General features: G+C 34.7%; 1 protein-coding gene and 1 pseudogene across 3 annotated transcripts; both read right to left on the reverse strand.

The window, feature by feature from the left end:
* Positions 1-334: 334 nt before the first annotated feature.
* Positions 335-17778, reverse strand: LOC132049591 (small ribosomal subunit protein uS11y-like; annotated as a pseudogene).
* Positions 17779-18910: 1132 nt separating this feature from the next.
* Positions 18911-22746, reverse strand: LOC132049590 (F-box protein SKIP24-like). 3 transcript variants are annotated; one of them, XR_009413123.1, is made up of 6 exons: positions 22436-22746; positions 21273-21435; positions 20374-20536; positions 20147-20288; positions 19224-19697; positions 18911-19152 (listed from the first exon to the last, which is right to left on the reverse strand). XR_009413123.1 is itself a non-coding variant. In XM_059440457.1 (5 exons), the coding sequence occupies exons 1-5, from the start codon at positions 22680-22682 to the stop codon at positions 19869-19871; spliced, it is 735 nt and encodes a 244-aa protein (XP_059296440.1). In that variant the 5' UTR covers positions 22683-22746; the 3' UTR covers positions 19727-19868. The 3 variants fall into 3 exon arrangements, 2 of the variants coding, with proteins under 2 accessions (XP_059296440.1, XP_059296439.1); XM_059440457.1 differs by lacking the exons at positions 18911-19152; positions 19224-19697 and adding an exon at positions 19727-19888 and having other exon boundaries at positions 21273-21446; positions 22447-22746; XM_059440456.1 differs by lacking the exons at positions 18911-19152; positions 19224-19697 and adding an exon at positions 19737-19888.
* Between the last annotated feature and the right edge of the window lie 2732 nt (positions 22747-25478).

Here is a 25478-nt window from a genome sequence, read left to right on the forward strand (position 1 = left end):
ATTCATCGAGACACTGTTATAATAACATCTTAAATTCCTATGACCAAAAAAAAAAAAAGTAAACGAAACTGAACCAACACAGATGTGTCGATTACACATTTATTGAACAGAAAAATGCAATTTGCTTCCAAATCTCTCAAGTGTAGAGAGATATTTGAAGTCATTTATGTGTGCCCTTAAAGAAAACAGATAAAATTCGAACCCCTTTAAAATGAACATAGTATAAACAAGAATTTTGAAATTACCTTTAATCATTTTGACTCTAAAAATCAATAATGACGAGCTGGCGGAATCACAAATATCAAAAAGAACTTAAAACAATTGGCATAAGAGATAAGTCCAAAACTGATTACCAGCTCAAAAAAATTATAAATTCAAAGAGGGAATGAAATCAGAAAATTTTCTATTGAACAAGGATTGAGAAGTTCAAATATTCAGAACTAGAAACAAAAACCATAGATATTTGATACAGAATAAAGTCGAATTTTTGACCAAAATATTCTCCCAGTTGCAGCTTCATAGCCTCCTCCCTCTCCTCCCACCCTTTCTATGAGTACTATCGGTGGGAATTGGAGTCACATCCTCTGGGATTAAAAAATTAGCAAGCTAAGAGTTACTTTCTGCTGTTATTCGGAGAAGGTAATGACCATACAATACCATAAGTTCAAAGCAAATAAAGCAGGCACTACTAGCATATGTAAAACAAGCTATCATAGATGAAATGTGAAGGAAATAAGTTAGGTCACCCATGAGGTCAACATTTAAACTAAAATTAAAAGGAGAAAGAAAAGATAAGACACAAATGTTAGTGATGGTCTGATAGAAGTGTCACATAAACCAGGGTTGTCTTGTTGAAATATGATTCTCTTTTTCCTCTAACCTTAAATTTTCATTTCTCAACCTACAGAATAAACATAACTCTTTCTCCTAAATACTTTTGTTAATGATTCTCGAAAAGGATAATAGCAATCCTCTACGAAACATTATGGTCATGGTTTCATAGAAAATCACTTCTCTAAAAGCATCGATCGATGTCCCACTCCTAACTTTTTACTTGTAATGGTCAAGCCCCACTATTTCTTTTTCAAGTACCAATCTTCCATGAGAGTTCCAAAAAATTAGGATTTTGTAGTGACCCGATAGACAGGTTCACTCTATGGTAATAAATGCACAAGACACCATGCAGAAAACAATTCACAGAGTGAAAAGAATTTACCATACTTCGGCATGCACAGAGTGAATAGCAAGTAAAAGTCGCTTTCTAAATTCTAAGAGAGAATCCCATTTAAAAAGACACCTCTTGTTTTAAGTAATATAGGTATTGCCGGATATATCTAAAGCTACAAATTCACGTTTGGTAAGATTTGCCATTAGTAAAGAAAGATAGAAAATCAATACCTTCGAGGCTTTAATGTATTTGCTCGGAACGGCAGAGTCTCGTGCTGATAACGTGGAACAACACATGCCATATTCAAAGATGAGAAATATTTTTCTCACTTGCGTAGAAAAAGGGGAAATATTAATACAATTTCTGGAAATTCGAAATTGATTGAAGGCTCCGGAAGAGCTACTATATTTCCGACTAAGGGACGAAACTTGTTATAGAGGATGCATTATTCTCTTCTAAATCTCCAAGAAACTTGTTAAGTTTCAAAGATATCCGCCGTAATGGATATCACGCTGAGACATTAAACGAAATAAATGATGAATATCTTGCCATTACAAAGAATGTCTCCGGCCAGAAATATGTTTTGGAGAAATTGCCAACTTTGTCTTCTGGTCTGTATTATGCAAAAATTAGTACAATTGAAGCACACTCGATCGTAAACCAGAAGTTTAATGATTCAAGATTGGAATGCGAAGACTCCGACACCTGAATATTGGTCTTCGTCAGGGGGAGTGAAATACGCACTGTACTCTTTTTCCCTTGACCAAGGTTTTGTCCCATTTGGGTTTTCCATTAATTTTATAACACGTTATCAAGAATGAGCTATTATATCCTATTCGAATTGACGTTCCAAAAGGACAATATACTAGTGTCATAGCCTCTGAATCTCATCCACGCCTGAAGCGTGGTAGGCCATTGGGCTCCAAGGATAAAAATCCTAGAAAAAGAAATACAAACAATGATCGTAATGACACTATGAAAGGATCTCGCAAGAGGTTCAAGATACGATTAATCCCGATATTCCCCGAAGAAATCGCAAAACCCGAGACTCAGTGAGTAAAGAACTATCATTAAGTTTCTGGTGATAAGGTCAATTTGAATCATTCGAAAATTGTGGTGAATAGTGTTTTTGCATATAATGTTGCACTAAATATTATGAAAGGCGCCGAGGATCGAGAACCCTCAATCCGTCAAGAATGTCGACGAAGATATGATTGGCAAAATGGAAAGAAGCAATTGAATCAGAATTGAATTCACTTGCTAAACGTGAGGTTTTTGGACCTGTAGTCCAAACGCCTAATGGTGTAAAACCAATTGGCCACAAATGGGTCTTTTGTACGGAAAAGAAATGAGAGAAATGAAATTGTACGATACAAAGCACGCACTTGTTGCACAAGGATTCTCTCAAAGACCGGCGTTGACTATAAAGAAACGTATTCACGCTTATGGATGCTATAACATTTCGATACCTTATCTTGGCTTAGTTTATGAAACCCTTGAAATACATCCGATGGATGTGGTTACAGCTTATCTTTATGGCTCACTTGATAATGAAATTTATATGAAAATCCCTGAAGGATATAAAATGCATCGCATTAAGGTGAATTTCGGCGTCAAGAATCCAAGACATATAGGTATTGCCGGATATATCTAAAGCTACAAATTCACGTTTGGTAAGATTTGCCATTAGTAAAGAAAGATAGAAAATCAATACCTTCGAGGCTTTAAAGTATTTGCTCGGAACGGCAGAGTCTCGTGCTGATAACGTGTTATAAAATAAAACTAAGCACTAAAAATAAGTAAGTAGTATTACTCACAGAGAGAGAAACGAAGAATACTTTGTTTTACTAAATTTTTGTTCCTATCCATCAATGAAATGAATGGATATATATAGCCTCATACAATGATGGTCATATGGGCTCACATGTCCATTAGTGGAGATAGTGGACATTAGTGGAGATAATGTTATGAAAGTTATGATGATGTTGCCATGTGAGCCCATATGACCATCATTGTATGAGGCTATATATATCCATTCATTCTGTTGATGGATAGGTGAACAAAAATTTAGTAAAACAAAGTGTTTCTTGCTTTCTCTCGTGTGAGTAATACTACTTACTTATTTTTAGTGCTTAGTTTTATTTTATAACACGTTATCGGACGAGACTTCCGCCGTTCCGAGCAAATACTTTAAAGCCTCGAAGGTATTGATTTTCTATCTTTCTTTACTAATGGCAAATCTTACCAAACGTGAATTTATAGCTTTAGATATATCCGGCATATATCCTATATGTCTTGATTCTTGACGCCGAAATTCACCTTAATGCGATGGGTCCGCGTACACCATCAAAGATAAAAATGAGGCATCAAACCAAGACCGTGCCAAGGCAATGATATTCCTTCGCCATCACCTTGACGAGGACTTGAAAATGGAATATCTCATCGTTAAAGATCCTTTTACTCGTGGAATAATTTAAAAGATAGATATGACCACTGAAGATGGTCATACTTCCACAAGCACGTTTTGATTGGCTCCATTTAAGGCTACAAGATTTTAAATCTATTAAAGCATATAATTTCGCCATGTTTAAAATTATTTCTCGGTGAAATTACGGTGAAAATATCACCGATCATGATATGCTAGAAAACATTTTCCACTTTCTCCCTCGAGTATGCTCACAAGAAGAATACCGAGAAATGAAGTTCAAGAAATATTGATCTAATCGCACATCTTCTAGTGGCTGAACAACATAATGAATTATTAATGAAAAATCATGAAAGCCGACCCATCGGTAATCTTCCCCGAAGTGAATGAGGTAAATTTTCGCCATTCTAGCGTGGAAGAGGTCGTGGCCCCGCCGTGGTCATGGCCGTGGTCAAGGAAGAAATTTTAATCATGATTCTCGTCTTGCACCAAATAATACCCTTCGCCACCGCCAGTGTAAAAGGAAGGATGAAAAGTATGAATCAGGCAAAAGAAAAATTCAGAAAATAAATGCTTCCGATGTGGAGGAAAGGGGCACTGGTCACGTACTTGTCGTACGCCAAAGCACCTAATTATGCTGTATCAAGCTTCTCTCAAAAGGGCAGAAAAAGATGCCGAAGCAAATTTTATTTCTGAAGATAATGTTGAGCCCATGCATCTAGATGTGGCAGATTTCTTTGAACTCCCTGAAGGAAAAATAGATCATTTGATCGGTGATGGATCTGTAAAAACTTAGATATTTCATACGTGTCGTTTGTATGTGCTTATGTTTCCATGAAGTGTGTGTAACGCTTTGTTTAAATAGTAATATATGTAATAAAATGTGTGTAATGCTTTACCTAATCATAATATCTACTTCGATATTCACTTTATCTATTATTTCATTTTGAAGAATCTATGGAAATCCCTCAAATTTTATTTGGATCAATGACCAATCATGAAGATATTTGTGTGATTGATAGTGGAACAACACATGCCATATTCAAAGATGAGAAATATTTTTCTCACTTGCGTAGAAAATGGGGAAATATTAATACAATTTCTGGAAATTCGAAATTGATTGAAGGCTCCGGAAGAGCTACTATATTTCTGACTAAGGGGACGAAACTTGTTATAGAGGATGCATTATTCTCTTCTAAATCCCCAAGAAACTTGTTAAGTTTCAAAGATATCCGCCGTAATGGATATCACGCTGAGACATTAAACGAAATAAATGATGAATATCTTGCCATTACAAAGAATGTCTCCGGCCAGAAATATGTTTTGGAGAAATTGCCAACTTTGTCTTCTGGTCTGTATTATGCAAAAATTAGTACAATTGAAGCACACTCGATCGTAAACCAGAAGTTTAATGATTCAAGTACTTTTGTGCTTTGGCATGACCGAATAGGTCACCCTGGATCAATAATGATGAGACGAATTATTGAAAATTCAAATGGGCATCCACTTAAGAACCTGAAGATTCTTGAAAGTGGTGAATTTTCATGTGCTGCTTGTTATCAGGGTAAATTGATAGCTAAGTCATCACCAATGAAAGTTGATGTTGAATCTCCTGCTTTTCTAGAGCGTATACATGGGGATATATGTGGACCTATTCACCCACCTTGTGGGTCATTCGGATATTTTATGGTTTTAATAGATGCGTCTTCGAGGTGGTCTCATGTATGCCTCATATCGTCTCGCAACCTGGCGTTTGCGAAGTTATTGGCACAAATAATACGCTTAAGTACAGTTCCGGATTATCCTATTAAGGCTATACGTCTTGATAATCTTTGGAGAATTTACATCCCAAACTTTTGATGATTATTGTTTATCGGTTGGGATAAAAAAAGTTAACATCCCGTAGCTCATGTTCATACCCAAATGGCCTTGCTGAGTCATTTATTAAGCGTTTGCAATTGATAGCAAGACCATTACTTATGAAAACATGGTTGCCTACCACCGTTTGGGGTCATGCTATCTTACATGCAGCATCCCTTATTCGCCTCAGACCGAGTCATTATAATAAATACTCCCCATCACAATTAGTATTTGGTCATGAACCAAATATTGCTCATCTCCGAATCTTTGGTTGTCTTTATATGTACAAGTAGCACCACCACAACGCACTAAGATGGGCCCAAAAGAAGGTTAGGAATATATGTTGGGTTTGAATCACCCTCTATTATTCGCTACCTTGAACCATTAACGGGAGATTTATTCACCGCACGATTTGCGTATTGTCGATTTGATGAAACAAATTTCCCACAATTGGGGAGAGAAAAGAAGAAACCAAAGAGAAATTGCGTGGAAAGTTTCATCACTATCTCATTTTGATCCACGTGCCCCTATATGTGAGCAGGAGATCCAAAAGATCATCCACTTGCAGAAAATAGCAAATCAAATGCCAGACGGATTTACTGATTTGAAAAGAATAACTAAGTCGCATATCCCTGCAGAGAATGTGCCTATTCGAATTGACGTTCCAAAGGGACAATATACTAGTGTCATAGCCTCTGAATCTCATCCACGCCTGAAGCGTGGTAGGCCATTGGGCTCCAAGGATAAAAATCCTAGAAAAAGAAATACAAACAATGATCAGAATGACACTATGAAAGGATCTCATGAAGAGGTTCAAGATCTGATTAATCCTGATATTCCTGAAGAAATCAGCAAACCCGAGACTCCAGTGAGTAAAGAACTATCATTAAGTTTTACTGGTGATGAGGTCAATTTGAATCATTCGAAAATTGTGGTGAATAGTGTTTTTGCATATAATGTTGCACTAAATATTATGAAAGGCAGTGAGGATCAGGAACCTCAATCCGTCGAAGAATGTCGACGAAGATATGATTGGCCAAAATGGAAAGAAGCAATTCAATCAGAATTGAATTCACTTTAAACGTGAGGTTTTTTGGACCCGTAGTCCAAACGCCTAATGGTGTAAAATCGTTGGCCACAAATGGGTCTTTGTACGGAAAAGAATGAGAGAAATGAAATTGTATGATACAAAGCACGCCTTACAGCACAAGGATTCTCTCAAAGACCCGCGTTGACTATGAAGAAACGTATTCACCGCCATGGATGCTATAACATTTCGATACCTTATCGGTTTAACCGTATATGAAACCCTTGAACACATCCGATGATGTGGTTACGGCTATCTTTATGGCTCACTTGATAATGAAATTTATATGAAAATCCCTCAAGGATATAAAATGCCTCGAAGCATTTGGTTTAAAGTCTCGGAAATGTATTCAATCGATTACAAAGATCATTATATGGTTTAAAACAATCGGGGCGCATGTGGTATAATCGCTTAAGTGAGTATTGATAAATGAAGGATATACAAATGATGCCATTTGTCCGTGTGTTTTTATTAAGAAAACAAAATCGGGGTTCATTATACTTAACGTTTATGTTGATGACTTAAATCTCATTGAACTCCGAGAAGAGCTCCAAAAGGCGATTGAATATTTGAAGGAAGAATTTGAGATGAAAGATCTCGGAAAGACAAAACTCGTCTTGTCCGCAAATTGAACATTTCACAAAAGGGATCTTTATCCATCAATCTCGCCTATATAGAGAAAGTTTTAAAACGGTTTTACATGGACAATGCGCATCCTTTAAGTACTCCAATGATTGTTCGCTCACTTGAAGCGAGTAAAGATCCGTTCCGACCTCAAGAAGAAAATGAAGAGCTTGGTCCCGAAGTACCATATCTTGCGCAATTGGTGCACTTATGTATCTTGCTAACGCTACAAGACCCGACATAGCCGTTCTCTCGTTAATTTGCTAGAAGATATAGCTCTTCTCCTACACGAAGACATTGGAACGGAGTTAAGCATATATTGCGATATCTCGAAGCGGAACTAGCGATACGGGTCCGTTTTATACTAACAAAGGTAGTACAGATCTTGTTGGTTATGCAGATGCAGGTTATTTATCTGATCCACATAAAGCTCGATCTCAAACAGGCTATCTGTTTACATGCGGAGGTACTCCAATAACTATTATCATTGGAGCGAACAAATTCACGTGTTAAAGATCTGATTAATGAGGACATCCATCAGGCACGTTATATATCCCCTAAAGTGTGACCGAGAAATAAGGCACGTCTTGGTTTGATGCCTCAGAATATAAGGCACGGTATTCACCCCCGTTTAAAGGTGAATAACAAGGGGGAGTGTGTAAACGGCAGACACCATGAAGCGTTAATCACAGTATGCATCAAATTTGAGAGATATGTTGATGAAATTCTTTAATGGCGTTTCCTTTGCGATTGAATATGAATGGTGATAAGGTCACCCTTGTTACAGGAAATACTGTAACGAATATCCTCAAAAATCAATACTTTCATTTAGCTCAGTTTAACGGACATTAGTGGACTCGGGAGGTGATTATGTAAAACCGTTTCATTACATTGACCGAATGGCAAAGGATCTTAAATGTATTTGCTAGCAAGATATAGAAACCTAAAGTTGATATCTGCCTCTTAATGATTTTGGCAACTTATTTCCTTTGCTACCTTCGATATAAGGTTTTTATCACAGGAGGGTAACGGCAGAGTTTACCCCCGTTTTTAAATATTGAGGCCATGAATAAAATAAGGACATCACAAAAGGAGCTACACATATATCGAAGAAGGCCTCATATCATCCTTTCTCCAAAGAGACACTCCCCCTTGGATGTCCATTAATTAGATGACGTGCCTCGTTAAAACCTTATTAGGAAAAAAAAACCCATGGGAAAAAGTCCTAATGAAGGAAAAAGAGTACACATATCTAGTAATACGCTTTGAGAGCTGCCTCATTAAAAAGTATTACATAAAGGATGTCCTCATTAATCAGATCTTATGTAATACTTATTTCTCGGAACTAATTTCCATATACTTTCCACCTAAAGTGTGATATAAGGCACGGCCTCATATCGTCTCGCATCCGTGCTGATGTCCATGCAAATTATTTTATTTCCCCATTTTCTACGCAAGTGAGAAAAATATTTCTCATCTTTGAATATGGCATGTGTTGTTCCACTATCAATCACACAAATATCTTCATGATTGGTCATTGATCCAAATAAAATTTGAGGGATTTCCATAGATTCTTCAAAATGAAATAATAGATAAAGTGAATATCGAAGTAGATATTATGATTAGGTAAAGCATTACACACATTTTATTACATATATTACTATTTAAACAAAGCGTTACACACACTTCATGGAAACATAAGCACATACAAACGACACGTATGAAATATCTAAGTTTTACGGATCCATCACCGATCAAATGATCTATTTTTCCTTCGGGAGTTCAAAGAAATGCGCCACATCTAGATGCGTGGGCTCAACATTATCTTGAGTAAATAAAATTTGCTTCGGCATCTTTTTTAAATTTTGAGAGAAGCTTGACGCATAATTAGGTGCTTTTACGACAAGACGTGACCGGTGCCCTTTCCTCCACATCGGAAGCATTTATTTTCCGAATTTTTCTTTTGCCCGATTTCATACTTTTCATCCTTCCTTTTACACCTTGTTGGTGGTGAAGGGTATTATTTGGTGCAAGACGAGAATCATGATTAAAATTTCTTCCTTGACCACGACCATGACCACGACCGGGGCCACGACCTCTTCCACGCCTAGAATGGCGAAAATTTGCCTCATTCACTTCGTGGAATGGGCGCATAAAGGGTCGGCTTTCATGATTTTTCATTAATAATTCATTATGTTGTTCACCACTAGAAGATGTGCGATTAGATCGAATATTTCTTGAACTTCATTTCTGGTATTCACGTTATGAGCATACTCGAGGCGGGAAAAGTGGAAAATGTTTTCTCTAGCATATCATGATCGTTGATATTTTCACCGCATAATTTCAACGAGAAATAATTTTAAACATGGCGTAATTATATGCTTTAATAGATTTAAAATCTTGTAGCCTTAAATGGAGCCAATCAAAACGTGCTTGTGGAAGTATGACCATCTTTAGGTGGTCATATCTATCTTTTAAATTATTCCACAGAGTAAGAGGATCTTTAACAGTGAGATATTCCATTTTCAAGTCCTCATCAAGGTGATGGCGAAGGAATATCATTGCCTTGGCAAGGTCTTGGTTTGATGCCTCATTTTTATCTTTGATGTCCGCTAGACCCATCGCATTAAGGTGAATTTCAAGGCAAGAATCCAAGACATATAGGTATTGCGGATATATCTAAAAGCTACAAATTCACGTTTGGTAAGATTTGCCATTAGTAAAGAAAGATAGAAAATCAATACCTTCGAGGCTTTAAAGTATTTGCTTTCAACGCAGATCTCGTGCTGATAACGTGTTATAAAATAAAACTAAGCACTAAAAATAAGTAAGTAGTATTACTCACATACAGAGAGAGAAACGAAGAACACTTTGTTTTACTAAATTTTTGTTCACCTATCCATCAACAGAATGAATGGATATATATAGCCTCATACAATGATGGTCATATGGGCTCACATAACATCATCATGACTTTGTCATCATAACTTTCATAACATTATCTCCACTAATGTCCACTATCTCCACTAATGGACATCCACTATCATTTCATAACAACACACTTATTGCCAATAGTTTAGACAAAGAAAATCTATTTAAACATGACACCTTTTTTTATCCCTGTAATATTATTTTATTTTATTTTCAAGGTTGATCCACACCGCTCGTGTGACCTTGATCCACAATTTATCTTCCAATAAATATATACATACATGCGTATAAGTTTGGAAAAATCGTTCTGGCCAGACAAGACGTGACCAAAATGGGGTCATTTAAGACAATGCACGTGGGTTATGGGGGTATTACGGACATTTCCTACCTTTTTTATGTCAATTATGCCCTTCGTGAAAAAGTGAGATGCAAATTTTGAATTTCATTCTCTTTCTATCAAGTTAATGATGCTTTATGTTTCATAAGCATAAAAAAGTAAAAATCTCTCTTCCTGACACACATCAATGAATGGGAGATGATGCTATATAGCCAGAAACGTGAGGACAAAAAAGGTAAAAAGTCTATATTATCCTTACTTATTTTTGGCCCTAAAAACTACTTTTATCCCTCCGAAAAAGTAATAATTACTAGTATACATTAGCATGCTAATCTTTTTATCTTTCCAATACATTAAACATTAAAGTTAAATTTATAATTACAAATACCTTAATATTGAATTTAAATGAATATTAAATTTAGCTAAAAATTCTTGCTTGTAAGAGTTCCTGATGAAATGTTTAAAATTAATCTTAGTTAATTTAATTAATTACATTTCCTTAATTTACCTTACCAAAATTTTAAACACCATACTTATTATTACATTTCCTAAATTTATCTTACCAAAATTTTGAATACCAAACTTAATTTTATGAATACCATAATTTATAAAACTAAGTTTGGTATTCAAAATTTTGGTAAGATAAATTAAGGAAATGCAATAATAAGTTTGGTAACATAAACGAATATACTAATAAATTGCCTATATCAATTAATTAGATTATTACGAGGTAGAAAAAGATAATGTCGAATTAAAAAAGGGAATCAAAATCCAGCATAGATGTAATATAAGGTTAAGAATAATTTAATTTGCATATATTATTTTTTAATTAAATTAGTATTTATTAAAGTCGATTGACATAATTCTTAACATAAGAAAAGCAAAACTTCACATATGAGATGGCTAATCATTCAGGTTTTGAATATATAAGGGTGTATATTAACGGAGTCAATTATTTACTTTTAAAGTATAGCATCATATATTCGTAATGCAAGAGAGCCAGTTCCTCAACTTTAAAATATATAGAAAAGTCAATTCATCAAAAAAAAATATAGGAAAGTCAATGCAATTTTTTTTTTGAGAATGATTATAATATTTTTTGTAGAATGAGGAAAGCCTATGCAAAAATGTGAGTTATAAGTTAATTGTTTATTGTTAAAATGTATAGATGATGTGCGTGTACAATGCGGAGGAGTTAGTTTAAAATATATATATATATATGATGTGTATTATATATATTTCATACTGCAATATTATCATAATTCGAATTAGTATAAAAAAAAAAATCAATAGTTCAATTTCAATACTTTAGTTGTTTAATTAAATTTTAAACATTTCATTAGAAACTCTTACAAATAATTCGATATAATTTAAATTTAATATTCATTCAAAATTAATTCATATGATTCAATACTATTTGTAGTTATAAATTTAATATAATTATTTAATGTATTGGGAAGATAAAAGATTAGCATGCTAATATATAATTATTACTTTTTCAAAGGGAAACTCATTGAAGGGAAAAGAGTAGTATTTGGAGCCAAAAGTAAAGAAGTATAACATAGTATAGACTTTTCACCTTTTTTGTCCACATGATTCGGGCTATTTAGCATCTCACTATAAGTTTTACTAACCTACTACATGGATGTTGGGTAAAAACTTACCCGCAGGCCGCAACCGGTGTTTACATCAAGGCAATAGATGCATGACATGTATTTGTATATAGATTTTTAGCACTTAACCATGGTTAATTAACATGTATTCTCACCTCATTAATTCAATTAACTATACTTAAAAAAAATTAGATAAGTTAACTATAGTAAATTTATATGGTTTGATGTAAACACCCGGTGCCGGTAAGTAATTACTTGGTTGTTGTAGGTTAGCACTTAGCATTGTACTCATTTCTTATTTCACTTTTACCTTTTATCATATCATTTTATTACTTCAAGGTTATTTTTGTATATTTATCCTAACCCATCTCCTTCTCTCTTTGTCAGTTCCTGTCTCCTTGATCTTACTATTTCAATGTATTGTGAGAACCTTTTCTGGCGAAATCATATTCTAAATAAGTTCTAAGGATAACAATCATTTTATCAGCATTCTTATACCACCTCCCTTAGCCCATCTCTCAAATCATAGAATCAGCACTTGGGGTGAATTTTTGGTCAAACCCACTGCAAGACACTTGTTTTCTATGTCTCTTGTAGCAGCTCATACTGCCACTAAAATATATTCTTGTAAGCTGAAATGTAAATTGGAACATGGCCAAGTGCGCTTTCATGGTTTTAGAGAGAGAAAGAAGAGGGCGGGATGGAATATGGATCCTATGGCAATTTGTGAAGGAATATTGTATCTTGGGTTCTATTATTTCATGGCAAATCGCAAACAAATACGCCTGCATTTGCACCTCTGGAAATTACATGGGCTGGGCTCATCAAGAGAGAGAGGGGTGTGTGGGAGAAGGGGGGGGGGGGGGGGGTGAAAGAGAGAAAGGGGAAAGAGGGCAGAACATACAGTTATATAAAACTATTTGTGAAAAGACCAAAAACACTTTAATGTGTTAGCATAACAATGAGATATTAGAGGTAAAATAGAAAACAAAAAGTTAGATATAGCGTTAACCTACTGCAACCATGTAGGTATAGGGTCTTGCTAACCTAAGACATGGCTATAATAGGTTAGCGCTATACCCGCTTTTTATTTTTCTTATATGCCCCTAACACTTAATTGCAACAAATTGATATGGTAGGCTTTTTGATCTTTTGACAAAACTAAAACTTCGCATCATTTGATTGCCACCTCTCCCTCTATAGCTTTCCCCCTTCACTTTCTGCTCATGCTAATAATTTTACGCGGTCTTGTCGTTTCTTGCCATGAATATGAATCTCCAACAAACTAAGCCCTTTCAAATTCCAGAATGAAAATGAAAGAATTTCCTTTTTATAAGTTAATATCTTAGAGAATTTTGTAAAAGACATCTTTTTGAAGTAGATGTTTTTCCAACACAAAAGAAGTGTGCTTCCGATGTTGATACTCTGGTATCTGTTATGGCAGCCTTCTTGGATTGTCACTGTGTCGGTCATGTCTTACATTGTACATAAGGGACAAATTTGGATGGGGCTTGGGTTTTCCCCAATTGCCATGATAACATCAACTGCAACTTTCGGATTTGGGAGGAAATTGCATACTTAAAGCCATGAGAGAGGAGGAAAAATTAACAGAGAGGGGAAGAGATGACAAAAACAGAGGGCAGAGGAGGAAGAAATTGGGTTTAGTTTTTCAACAAAAAGACAAAGTCCTCCCCCTAATGTATTCTTAAGGTACTCTTAAGGGCGTAAAAAGTGAGAACAATGGGGTATATATATATATATATATATATATATCATACAAATGAATAAAATAAAATAGAAAAAAGAAAGGAAAGACACAACTGTTGGCAATAGATATGTCACTTACAAGAATTCTTGTTTAAACAGGATTGTTTTTATCCTCTTAACCGTGGCTTTTCCGTCTTCTAACTAAAGAACAAAAACATCTTCATCCTAAATTCTTTTGTGAATGATCCTTGAGAAGAACGATAGCAGTCATCTACGAAACATTGGAACCTCTAACTTGGACACGATTTTAGAGTGTGAATCTTTACAATGTAGTTTGTGTTTAGACATGATTACATTTTTTACTAGTGAAACAAACACTAGGAATCTTCAGAACTGTGTGCTCTTAATGTTTTCCTTTATTAGCATCAGAGCCTGAGATTTTATTTTGTTTTCTGATCTGCAACTACGAAAAGAAAAGAAAAAATTGTGAAAAGAAATGTTTTAAGTCTGTCGTTTTGTCTCTTTTATGTTAAAACTATGAAAAGGATCTTTCAAGATGAGATATTGTTACGATCAAATTTCACAAAAATAAAGGCATGTTGTTCTCGAATAAGAAGAGTGCAATAATAAAGACGTAAAAAACAATTCTGTCAGAAGATGTATCGTCAGGAGAACTAAAACAGACATTGAATTGCTATTCAACTGTATATTCCCAGGGGTGGTAAAACTGCATGACATTCTATTCCTATGTGTCAAACATTAAGAATAGATGCATTTTCACATGTTTCTATGTGTCAAAGTAATTGAATTGTGAGTCTTATTCATTTATTAATCGTAAATGTAATTATGGTGGCTATGGGGTCACCCCGAATCCTAGTTTCTTTGAAATCTCCTGGTTAAAGACTAGAACTTGAAAGAAAATTAATGGAGTTCGACCATTGAGAGTAAAAAGGTATAAGTGGATCATCAATGGATTCTTGGAGAGAAAAGAAATCCTTCGTGAAATCATGACAACAAAACAGAAAACAGGACCTGCTGCAAATTGAGGATAAAAGACCACATATAATTGATAAAGTGGGAAAATCAAATGTTAAACAACTTTACGTACCTATACGTCCAATTTTCATTCCAGGTCGTGCAAGAGCTCTGAGAGCAGACTGGGCACCAGGACCAGGAGTTTTAGTCGTGTTGCCTCCAGTAGCCCGAAGCTTAATGTGAAGAGCATTAATTCCGAGTTCCTGTTGATCAATCATTGTTAATGACTATTTATAATGGTCCACAAGTAAATAACAAAATTGAAATTGCATATACTAGATTAGAAGTATAAAAAATTGCTAGAAGGGTAAATGAAGAACTTCATAAGTCAACAAATTCTGCATTCAGTCTTCATGTAACTAAAGATATGTTTAGTAAGCCTTTGAGACCTTGCTCCCCACCCACCCCCCAATCCCAAAATACAAAAGGAAGCACCTCTGGTAAACATATCATCTAGTAAAATCACTTGATGACAAGCGAGACCAGACAATTTAACAGAAATAATAGGATCCCTGGCCAGCTGTTCTGCTTTTTGTATCTGCACCGTAGCATCTTAGTACTGTGCTTCATTAATAAAATTACCTTGCTTATCAAAACAACGAGACAAGACAAGAATTCAAGTTAAAGATTTAGAAATAGGAAAGCTTTCATGAGTGTGACCCATCAAATGCTCAAAACTGGTAGTAATACTTTCAGAAAAACACAAGTAGATTAATTTGGCAATTATTTTTCTGGTTAACAAGGCATTCATGGTTAATTCAGCATATTAAATCTTAAGACCTGCACACCTAAGCAGTACTGCATCAAGCACAACTGATGCAACAAGTGACGGGAGTATAAGCACTCTTTTTAAATTGTAAGCTTTAGCTCAGACTCATCTCTGTATGATTACCATTTTTCGAAATAATCCTCATCCCAGGTCATGGACATATTATCTTCCGCTTGCCCAACAAACCGACCTATTAGGCAACATGAACACGGATGTTTTTTTTTATGAGACATGACACTGATGGTTTCAAGTTTTAATTATGAAAAAGGAAAGAAAAGATTAACGTCAAAAGCGAACAATGCTGTACCTTGCATCTTTGTGACACATCTTGAGCTGCAAGCATGGCTGCATAGGGAGAAGATTCATCTGTCTGCCTTCACGTTCATACCACCTACAGCCATAGACAGAAAATTAAGTTCTAAAACAAATATAATAGTCTCTGAAGAAGAAAAAAATGAGGATATGAGATATTACAGGTCAATAATAATCTGACGACCTATAACTCTATAGAGAGGGAGGAAAGAGCACGGGCATCCTTTGCGTTTCGCATTAAGTAGTAAAGGGATAATTACACTTTCAGTCCCTCAATTATTAGAAAATTCTGATTTTGGTCCTTTAATTAGTTGGCTAAGCATATTTAACCTTCACTTAACTAAAATGGGAACTTGGGTTCCTTAATATGGGAAATATGTGATATCTAGACTATTTTTGAACTGCATTATTCTAGAATATAGAGTAGCAGTACAAATTTAACATTAACACCTCAACAATTGGATGATTTAGCACCTAAAAATTCATTAAATTTGTGGGGTTTCACAGTCAGAGGGATCAAAAGTGCAGATATCAAGTAATTGAAGGGTAAATTTTTTTGATAAGGTAAGATTAAAATGAGGCTGCAGTGGTTCGAACTCGCCTCTAGCTGAGCAGCTAAGCGTCTGACGAGGTGAGCTGCGTAGCTCGCTATAAAGGTTAAACAAATAGACACCAATTAATTGAAGGGTAAATGTGCTTGATCAGAAATCACAAGGACGAAAATCAAAATTTTGTCAATATTTAAGGGACAAAAGTGCTAATTTCTCTAAGTTAATTAAAAAAAGATAATGGACAAAAACACACCTAAATTATAACTTTTTCGCGAGTTTCACACTATCAGTTGTTCCCTTTTCCTACCTAAACATCACCATCTATGTATTAAAAGTTAAAACAGACCTAGTTGAGTAGATGGCCATAGTTCAGGTAGGAAAAGGGAACAATGGATAGTTGGGGTATGAAACTCGCTAAAAAGGATAGTTAATTTGCGTTTTTGACCATTAACTCCTAGTTAAATAATGAAAGTTAGAAATGCTACAAGACAACAAGAATATGAACCAATACTAGTCATCATACCAGTAATCCTGACCACTGATTCTCTTACAGACAAATCAGTCACATGCTGCAATTATAACATAACAAGCTAAGCTATCATTAACAAAATACAAATTTTAAACGCAAATCACAATGAGCAAAAAAAAAAAAAAAAAAAAAACTCACAATGAAGGTGTCATTGAATGAAGCAAAAATGTGGGCTGTTCCAAACACCAATTCACCTTCCCTTGTGTCTGTTCCACGAGTAACTGTCTCTTGCTTGGGCTCCCTCACCTTTCTCCTACCCGACTATTAACCAAATAAATCATCAGGTGAGCCACAAAAATTAACTTCACCAAAACCAAGAAAAATAATTCAATATGTTTCAATTTGTTTGTCTTACTTTCCTTTTTATTCCGTTTAAAAAAGAATGCCTATTTCCGTTTTGGGCAACTGTAAAATTTCAACTTTCGTATTTTTAGTTTGAGACCACACGATTCAAAAATCTTTCTTATTTTCTTAAAACTTCAATGTGAAGTCAAAACGAGACAAATAAATTAAATCGAAGGGAGTGAACTACCATCAGGCCCATTTCTTAGAGTACCACAAATATTTTAATTTTTGCAAACAAAGGAAAATACCAGCACATTAGAAAAAAAAAATGTAATATGATGAAATTTGATGGGGATATGAAAGGATGATGGGATTGACAGTCTACCATGGCTTTGTGCTACCTTAAGCTGCAAAACACCAATTGGTGAATTTTATTCATTTTTTGATTGATAAAAGAGCTTAAAGTATATCTGCCTGGTGTTTTATTACTACTAGGGTTTTGGGAGGAATTTGGGTGATAAGATCCGTCTTTTTTATTATTTTGACCGTGGAAGCTCCCGTGGTTCAGATAAAGTGCATGTAGACCCTATCATTGACTCTACATTTGACCAATCTAAATTTTACCAATTGCCCGTTTAGATCCCATATATGTTAGGGTTTCTTTGTGTTGTATGTGACTACTGTATTGGTAAATAAATATTCATCTACACATGAGGTTTACCCGGGGGCGGATTTAGAGGGTGGTGAGGTGTTCACCCGAATACTCTCGGCAAAAAATTACAATGTATGTATAGGATAGATATTCTATTTTTATGTACATATATATACTTTTAAATACGCTGAATAAATGCAAAAAGTTAGTTCAAGTGGTCCAGATTGTTCAAAATTGTCTCCAGTGGCCTAGGTTCAATTTCCAAGGACAATATTATTTTTTGTATTTAGCTTTTGTTGTTTTTTTCGAACCCCTGAGTGTAAATCCTGAATCCGCTACTGTGTTTACCCATAATCAAACAATTTAAGTCTTAGTAGTAATATTGTGAAAATATATACCACCAGACCATTGTTAAGCGAAATGTGCTTATGAAAGACATGAATTTTGCATTTATTAATTTGGTGGAAGCACTCAAGGCAGGTAAAATTTGACGCTTCCCTTCATAAGACGAACAAGATAAAACCATTTTGTAGTCCGATTCCTTTATTATTTTCTTAAACTAGGGGGTGCCAAATGGGTAAAATTTATTGTTATCCGCCCAACCCAATTCACTTAAAATGGGTCCAATACAAGTCAACCCATATTATCCACTTAAAATATGAATAACTTAATAGGTAAAATGGATAAAACCCACGACCTATAAGCCTTAAACTAGTTCCATTTATTTTTTTGTTAGAGGACTTCGTAGAGGCACCAAAAGATTATACAAAACATAGCACTTGTTATCTTGTGTTTCCTGGCCAAACAGGACTCAAATTTTCAAATGAACAAGAAGAATTGATCCTTTTCATTTCTCTTTTTTTCATCTTTTCCCCTTTTTCTTGAGATTTGGATTCGGAGGGATGCATAACCATAACATCCTTTGGAACCAAGCAGCATGCATGAATCACCATCAACTTTTGAGGCAAGGATCAGTTCTGTTTCTCAATCAGGTAAAGCAGCAATTGATCCAACAGATGCGATGTATATCAAATACATACATCATAATCCATTTTACACATGATTAGACATTGCAGGCATCTTTGTTGACATGCAAATAAAGTTTATCCAAAAAAAAAAAACTGAGAGAATTTAAGTTATATAAGGTTCCCCGTATGTGTGACAAGTGAAATTGTGAGATCCAAATGGTTGCCTGTATTTGACAAGTTGAATTTGTGAACCCAAAATACTTTGGACCTACAAATACCACTTTTCAAACATAGGCAGCCTCACACAAGTGTAATAAGTTATGTGAGGCATTTTGAGTCGCACAAGCTTCACTCGTCAAGCATAGACAACCTCACATAACTTTGTCAACTGTGTGAGGCATAAAGCAAAGTTTCTCGACCCGCATGTGTTTTTGAGTATCAGCATCCAACTGGATATTCCAATGTAGCCTCAGAGTCCCCTTTCTATTGCAGAACATCCATTTTGCTCTCTTTTTCAGACTCCGAGGAATAATCCTCCATTTCCTTGAACATCCTTTCCCGCAATCAAGCATATTAGACAACATCAAAATTGTCCACATTTGTAATCCCCTTCCCCATATCAGATATCTGTTTCTAAATGCACTCGAGGTGACCGAATTTGCCATACTTCCAATAATCAACAGGAAAGCAACTGCAAAATCAGTGCCTAAAATGGAGCTTGGACAGAAATGCAGATAGGCTGAACATCTGCATTGTATCATCCAATTGTCAAGACCATTCTAGAAAATTCCTTGACCATGAGTAACTCATCCAATTCGGTGGTGCATCAACTCCTAGTTTCCTTCTGAGAAATTCAGCAAATTTAAGGAGTCGCTATTTTTGCAACTGAGATGATAAATACAGTAAAAGCACTAAAATACTCACCACCAACCATCAAAAAGGAAAAGAAAGGGTTAAGAGAATGGGAAAATAAAAAGACCGCCCTCATGAACCGAAAATCTATCCACTCCGACCATTACATTTTCTCCAGATTACCTATATATTAGCATTAAAAGAGAAATGTTGTCAGATAGTAGAGAGCAGTAAATGTCTTACCATCACTTTTACAGTAGTTAATATTTACTTAGATTTTGTATCATCTAAAACAAAGTTGACATATGGAAAAGCCATTCGTATAAGATAACATCCGACCTTGCAGTCTTTCAATACCAACTCAAGTAACAAACATTTGCTTTTCCTGAAAAAATAACAATTCAAACTGAGTGGAAAAAGTAGAAAGGATTAGAACTTTACCCTTGATCATGTGCTTCGATCTTTTCCCTCTCATGTCATGTTCATCAACCGGGCTGACTGTTAAGTTAAAATCCCGCAAGGGGTGGTATTCTACTGAAGCCAGCTTTTCCTTTGCTGTCTGCATTCTCTTTTTTTCAACTCTCTGCAATAATACAAAGGAAAAGATCATAATGCAGTTCATCAATTAGATGAACAACATGTTCTCCATAAAAGAAACGCAAACTTACAAGGGCCTTCTCAAACCCTAGAATTTGCTGTTTGCAAAGCTTGAGCTCCATCTCAATGGCATGGATACGATTATCAATAGGCACATTGCATTGCTCAACCATCTGCTTCTGCCTACCTCGGACAACCTCTGGCTGCCAAACATTTAGTGCAACTGAGGCTTGCCTGATGGAAGCAATCAATTGCAAAGTCAAACATCAGCTGTCATTTTACATTTATCTTCAACCAACAAAGAATAACGTAGCAGCTTCTACAAACAACCAAGCAAACAAGATTGTACTGCTTTTACCCTGTGCGCACCCGAAGGGTAGCGGCTACGGGTTCCCATGTCATCAAAAAAAAAAAAAAGAGAGAGAGATTGTACTGCTCTTGTATAAAACATTGTTTTCTACATTATTTGGAATACCATAAACACGTAGTTTATCATCTCCGAATTATGTTTTCGCCTAAAACTAGAGAAACAACAACAACATACCCAGTGTAATCCCACAAGTGGGGTCTAGGGAGGGTGGAGCGTACGCCTACCTTACCCTTACCTTGGGAGGTAGAGCGGCTATTTCCGATAGACCACGCTCAGAATAAAATAATAACAAAGCAGGTCAAATAGGAAAAAAGAACGGTAACTACCACAAAATAGTATGCCAAGCGAAGAACAAGATACAGTAAATAACAACATAAATCGAAGGACAAGAAACTAAAGGAGAAACAATACAAGAGACAGTAAACTACTAGTAAGGAAGGATACGCGAGACAACGCGGTACTATACTAACCTTCTATCCTAATTCGTGTCCTCCTTAACCTCCTATCTAAGGTCATGTCCTCCTATCTACTCACTAGCTAAAACTAAAGAAACAAAAACAATAAATAACATCATAAGAATAACCTTTGGTCCGTCAGTACCTGATCTTACGCAAATTTAACAACTCAGCAACAGTGTTCTTCATTTTCTCTTTCTCCTCTGCAGATCGAAGTTCCATCTCCCGAATCCTCCTAGAATGCTCATTGATTTCGCTCTGAATTCTTAAAACAGCCCTTCTATGGGCCAAAAGCTTCTGTTCTCGGACTTTTTCATATGTAGTTGATGTCAACAACCAATGATTACTCCCATCAAAAGATTTGCCAGAGAAGATAACATTAAAAAGAAGACAAGATACATGGCTAAAATGCCACAAAAATATAAGAACAGAAGGCATACAAGTTTGTGTCTTTATGACTTCTGGCCTCAGTATCTTAGAAATATTACACACATTATTTGCAAATAATGAGATAGTATTTGCATATGAATGTTTGTTTTACAAGTTTTTTCTATTTCAAAAAATGAGATACGCAAATACTATTAATAGCGAATTTGAAGCTAAAAACTGGTTTGATGAATATTTCAATGAAATTTAATGGCTTGCACTCACAAAATTTTAAGTATTTTCCAAGTGAAATTCATTCCAAACACAAGCTAACAGAAACTCATTTTCTCACTTACAAATACTTGATTGTCAACTTCAAGAAACTACTATAGTTTTAAGTTTAGATGGATTATTCGGAGGTTCGCAAACATCCTAGTCTTTGGAAAGCCTAGTGTTTGTTCAGTTCATGTTGTATCCACCTTGGCAGATTTGACTGAATTTCAAGGGCTATACTAATCAAAATGTCCTCGAAGTAACTATGATATTCAACTATTGTTTGGAACTACTAAAGACTAGTAGACTACTTCCCCTAGAAGATACCATATCTTGGTTCCTAATCCTGCAGTTGATAAACAAATTAGAATTTTCTATTTATTTATAACCGTGGTGTCTGATCCCAGCTTGCACACAACTAAACTACTCCTTCCTTCCCAATTTATATGACACTCTTTCCTTTCGGTCTTCCCAAAAAGAGTATCTCTCTGTATATTTTGTAAGTTTTCCAATTCCAACATTCTAATGTAAGACTGCAAGACTCCTTTTATTTCTTAAAACTCCGTATCCAGTCAAACTAACACACTTAAACTGGGACAGAGGGAGTAGATTGTTTCTTCTACATAAGCTAACTGTAATAAGAATTTATAAATTTGAGTACTATGAGACTGTATAAATACCTAATTTTGTAGAGCGATTTGCTGGAAGAAGATGAGGGATGTTGGTTAATATGATATTGGGGGAAGTCGGTGGAGAACAAAGAGGACCAGAGAGAATCATCAGAGGAGAGTCGATTGAGGCGCGTGCAAGTAATTGAGAGACAGCAAAGATCTTTGTAGGTGAAGTTTGAGGATTCAATTCCGATTTCAAGAATTCGTCTCCATAGCTCGTCTGGCAAAGCTGATGCCCCCGACATGTTGTGCTAACCGGTCCTATTTCCTGTCTCTTGTTCGATTGGCTTTGTGTAGATTGAGATTCTAGATCAAAGGCTTAATGCACATGCACCCCTAAACTTCTCCCTTTTTTCTATTAATCCCCTATACTCGTCCTCAAGTGTGTCTATCAAACATAATTTGATTTCCATAATATTCTATTTTTAATGTAATAATATGCTAATATATATTTTAATTTAATTATGCCATCTTTTAACTAAGATTAGCAGCAATTGCGAGGAAACAAAAGATTAAGCTCTTAATTAAGCTGGCAGTAGAAGAGCAAAACCAAAGATAAATTGACACATCCATGACCTAAAGAATAGCTTACCACACGTCTAAAATATTATTTCACCTTCATTACCACAATTTAATTTTTGTTTCTAATAAAAATCACATTTAGAGGGTTTGATAAACACACTTGAGAACGAGTTCAGGGGTTCAATTGGAACAATACTTAGTTGAGATGTCAAAATAGAAAAAAATGACAAGTTTCGGGGGCTGCATATGCATTAAGCCAGAGACAAATTATACATCTCACAACAGAGGCGGAGCCAGAATTTGAATATTATGATTTGGGTCTAATCTTTTTTAATTATTGGGGTCTAAATTAATAATTTGTATATATTAATAGAAAATTTAATAAATATTTATTTACTATGTTAAAATTACAAAAAAATACTTTTACATTTACAGGTCATTTAGTCTATTAAGAGTATACACTAATTAATTAATATAGGTATCAATATATACTTCATTTATTGATTTTTCAAAAGCGTGTAAAATTAAAAAGTGTACAAATAAAAATGAACGGAAAAAGCAAATAAATAGTAAAGTGTTATAGCTTTATTTATGTTTTTTCCTCTCAAACATAAATTAAAAAACATCAACCCTTGTGTGATAACACCACCCCTGCTACTTTAAATCAAAAATTAATTAAAGAGATCATTTGACTACATTATTCTTTTTTTTTTCATTTTTGCCTTAAAAAAGTACTCCCTCTTTGATATACTGCTCATATACTTCTAAAAATGTAAAGAATAATTTTAAAAAACTTTCAGAAGGCTGTTCACACAATTTATTATAATATAAAAAAGTACGCTTTAGAAATAACACTTATTTTAAACTATTTTAAAAAGGTTAGAAATGCTGTAAATTGAGATCAAATGAGATAATATAGAATAAGATATTACTACTATATATAAGGGATAATACTAATTTTTGTATTCCTCACATGAATTTTTTTTGTTCTTTTTACCCCTAATTGAAGTTGTTATGACTTTGTGCATCCTCACATATTTTGGTAAAATTTGAGAACTTTAAAGACTCTTTTTATGCCACCACTAAAAATAGTAAATACATTGGAACCCCCTTGAAGTTGATACGTTTTTTCAAAAAGACACCCAAACTTTGCGGAGCTCTTAATGCCTCCTTAAACTAATTTGAAATGGAATTAATAGAACCTTTCCAAGCTATATACCAGTTTTATAGGAGGTTGTCCGCATCACGCACCAATATTACTTTGACACGTCATTTTTCCGTTTCAGAACTATTTTTACTTCTTTTTCCTCTTTTTTATTTTTTTTCTCTCTCTTTCTCTATTCTTTGCCTGCTAACCTGCATCTCTTCAAAAGTGCAGAGGAACTCTATTTTTATTTCCCCTTCATCACTTCCCCACACTATTTTCATTTCTTCCATTCTTCTTTTTTTCTTTTATATACAAATTAATTACTGGATTTGACAAATGAAGTTGAAAAAAAAAAAGGGCAATTGAATAAGTTGGGTTGAGGGAAATTTGTATTTGCTGGAAAGTTTATTCTCCGGCGTCATCCACTTTTTCCGATAAAGTGGATATGTTATTATCTTAAAAACACTAATGTAAACACCTTCTTATATCTTCCTTTTGTAAACTCAAACCTAATATTTAATCAATAGACTTAAAACATCCTACTTTTCCTAAAATCAAATCTGGCGAACTCTTTTTTTGCCAACGAGGAATACCAAAGGGAATGGTGGAAGCCTTTTTCGGCAAAACGTGCCATTTTCCGGTAAAATAATAGGCAAGATACAATATGTTTATAAAATTAAAAGTGGAACCTCTAATCTGTAGCTTTAAAGCTCTGGACAATGATGGAGAACTTCTGTGAAGGAGAAGGCAAAAAAAAAAAAAAAAAAAAGAGAAAGAGAAGAATAAAATAACAAAATAAGAAGAGAAAAAAGAAAAAAGAGAAGAAAAAAATAAGAAAATATATTTATTAAAAGAAAAAGAAAAAGTTTAACAATTTTTCTACTGCTCACTCTCTTTAAGAGTGAGTGAATCACACGCCCCATGCCACATAGGCGTAAAAGGGGTTGCTAATCTGACTTTAAATCGGTTCAGGGAGGTACTATGACCCCCAGTCCCCATAAAGTTCAAGTGTGTTTTTGAAAAAAAAGTTATAGTTCGGGTGGGTTCTTATGTATTTTCTCCCACTAAAAATGATGATGTATTGGAAAAGGTTATAGCGGCCCCTCACAAAGCACACTCATAAATATTTAAGTCTTTTATGAGAAAATATTATTAAACTTGTTTTAAATTATAATTTATCTTAAGAATTTATTATACACACGTAAAAAATTATTCTGTCATTTAAATTCTATCTTAATATAGGCTCGACTATTGGATTAAGATATTTGTCTTATAATACTATTTATTATTTGTTGATGTTATTTACCAATTATCAATTGTTATTTTAAATTTTTATTCGTCCAGTTAAACGTAAAGTTTTTCTTATTTTCTC

The sequence above is a fragment of the Lycium ferocissimum genome, chromosome 3, assembly GCF_029784015.1.
Source record: "Lycium ferocissimum isolate CSIRO_LF1 chromosome 3, AGI_CSIRO_Lferr_CH_V1, whole genome shotgun sequence".
Taxonomy (NCBI): Eukaryota; Viridiplantae; Streptophyta; class Magnoliopsida; order Solanales; family Solanaceae; genus Lycium; species Lycium ferocissimum.